General features: G+C 44.6%; 1 protein-coding gene across 1 annotated transcript; it reads right to left on the bottom strand.

Annotated features, from left to right (window-relative positions):
* Positions 1 to 452: 452 nt before the first annotated feature.
* Positions 453 to 2,120, bottom strand: LOC136852688 (trichohyalin-like). Its single transcript, XM_067127600.1, has one exon. The coding sequence runs from the start codon at positions 2,118 to 2,120 to the stop codon at positions 453 to 455; it is 1,668 nt and encodes a 555-aa protein (XP_066983701.1).
* Between the last annotated feature and the right edge of the window lie 268 nt (positions 2,121 to 2,388).

Here is a 2,388-nt window from a genome sequence, read left to right as displayed (position 1 = left end):
ATATGCAAGAATTTGATCCAGTGTGCATTGCATAACCCATATTTTGCATATATAAATGGCATTAAACTTACGGGTTTTTACGCCGCGCCAGAGGTTGCCACAGTAGTATATGCAAGAATGGGATCCAATATGCAATGCATAACCCAGTTCACATATGAAGCAGGCATGAAACTTACGGGTTCTTACGCCTCGCCAGTGGTTGCCTTCCAAGCATATGTGATTGGGCATTAATACCCCATTCCCGGAGGTATCATGTGGCAGGAGTCCATCCTTCGGGCACTTGCCACCAGTCACACCAGCCGCTGTAGTCTCTCCATCGCGCAGAGATGCTTCCACAGCTGTATCCAGGATGTCCATCACAAAACTCAGGTTCTTTCTGTTCCAACATCAGAGATATCCTGTCTTCTTTCTTCTGCAAGCAAACCACCCGTCTTCCTAAAATTGCAGGGTCTTCAAGTGACAGAGTTGATCTTGTAGAGATTTCTTACCATTTGAGAGTCTTGCTCCAGTTTTTGGAGTCTGGCTGCAGTTTCCAGCCTCATTTTCTGATGCACTTCTTCTCTACTGAGGGGCTTCTCAATTGATGGAGTTTTAGCCAGGGCTTTTGTGCGTCTCTTGGTGCCAGCTGGATGCTGTTCCGTTGCCCTGCTTTGATTGAGTCCTTCCTCGATGCTGTCCAGTCGTCGGTAGAGGGCTTTACAATCGATCTGAGGTTTCTTCAGACATCGAGTTTTATCCAGGGCCTTTTTCTTTCCATCTTTCCTTTCTGGTACAGACTGTTCTGTCGGCACCATTTTAACCATATTCTTTTTTGTATTGAGCATTTCATTTTCCTTAGTTATCAGATCGCGTTCTTTTACTGATTCATTCTCCTTTTTTTCTTTGAGAACCCTGACTTTCGTTTCCAAGGATCTGATCTTCGTATCCTTGGCCAAGTTCTCTTCTTGGAGCCTTTCAATTTCCACGATCGCCTCCATCTTCTCGAACTCCATCGTCTCCAACTCCTCCTTCGTCTCGGCCAGTTCGAATTCCAGTTGAACTGTCCTCCTCGTCATGTCATTCATCTTTCCATCGGCCTTTTCTGCTATAACATTTTTACTTTCTTTCAACAGACCGTTGACCTTCTGTTGCATCAGAGAGCATTCATTCTCCAGTCGGAGGATCTCTCTATCCCTCAGCAGGTTCTGTTCTTCCAGTTTTTCAATTTCGTTCTTTCTCTCGACTGTTTCTGTTTTGAACTGCTGCAAATTTTCTTCAGCCCTCTGTTTCTCGGTGGTGAGAACTTCTAACTGGTCTTCCAAATCTTTAATTCTCAAGGTTTTACCCTCGTTCTCTTTCTGCAGACTTTCAAAGCGATTTTGTTTCCTTGCATTTTCTTCTCGAAGTCTCTCCAAGTCCTCGTTGAGCTTGCTGAGCTGGACTTCTGTCGCATGTCTGTCATTTTCCATTTCCTTCAGATCGTGAATCAGCGTCTCCTTCTCCATTTCGAGAACTGTGACTGTGCTTTCCAAAATTATTAGCTTGGAGTTTTTATCCTCGTTTTCCCTTATTAGCCTTTCTGTCTCTTTTGACTTTTCCGCTATTTGTTTTCTAAGAATTTCCATCTCGGCAGGCATGGAGCATATTTGTCTCTCCTTTTCCTGGTTGAGTCGTTCCAGGTCTCTCATGTTTCGTTCCACTTGCATTCCATATTCGGTCAGACCCTCTACCTTCTTCATTAATTCCTCGATCATCTGAGTCTTCTCTGCCATCTCTTTCTCAAGCCTTAAGACGTTTTCATTTTTCTCAGTTGCTTTCTCTGTCTTTTGACTGACTGAACGAGGTACTTCTTCGCAATCTGAATCATCGTCTTCTTCAATATCTGGGTCATCGTCTTCACAGTCTGAATTATCGTCTTCCAAATCTTCGTCCTTTACAATTCCAGCCTCTTCCGGACACTCAGAGTTGTCCAGAGCCATAAAATCAATGAAGAATTGAACCAAATCCATGCAAATTTCACGAAGTATAAATACTTCGGTGAACAGCACAACAAGACTAATATAAAAGATATTCTCGCCGGGGAATTTGACCCCGGAGCCAAAGCACTGTTGGAGCACGAAGGTAAGCAAACTTAGAAACATCTTCAGTTCGGTACAGATTGACCCTCTTTGCTGTATCCCCAGTTTTCAAAACCGACACAGGTGAGCGGGTCAGGATTCCGGAGGCATTTTGGTCTCCGAGGAAGCTTCCTAGGCTGCCGCTTCTGTCTTCGGGGATTCTTGGGGATTCCCTGGAGAGCTGGACTCCCCGGAGTCGTTGGAAGGTACCGATCCATTTATCACTTAATGATTCCCCTTCGGTGATAAGTCCCCATCGGGGATAATCCCGAAGTAGCGTGAATTGGATATT

The sequence above is a fragment of the Macrobrachium rosenbergii genome, chromosome 26 (assembly GCF_040412425.1).
Source record: "Macrobrachium rosenbergii isolate ZJJX-2024 chromosome 26, ASM4041242v1, whole genome shotgun sequence".
NCBI lineage: Eukaryota > Metazoa > Arthropoda > Malacostraca > Decapoda > Palaemonidae > Macrobrachium > Macrobrachium rosenbergii.
The sequence above is the reverse complement of the archived record's forward strand: the minus strand, read 5'-3'. Positions and strand labels throughout refer to the sequence as shown.

Bases quoted from the DNA above. Each gene is read 5' to 3' on its own strand.
- LOC136852688 (XM_067127600.1), bottom strand. From the start codon at position 2,120: ATGTTTCTAAGTTTGCTTACCTTCGTGCTCCAACAGTGCTTTGGCTCC.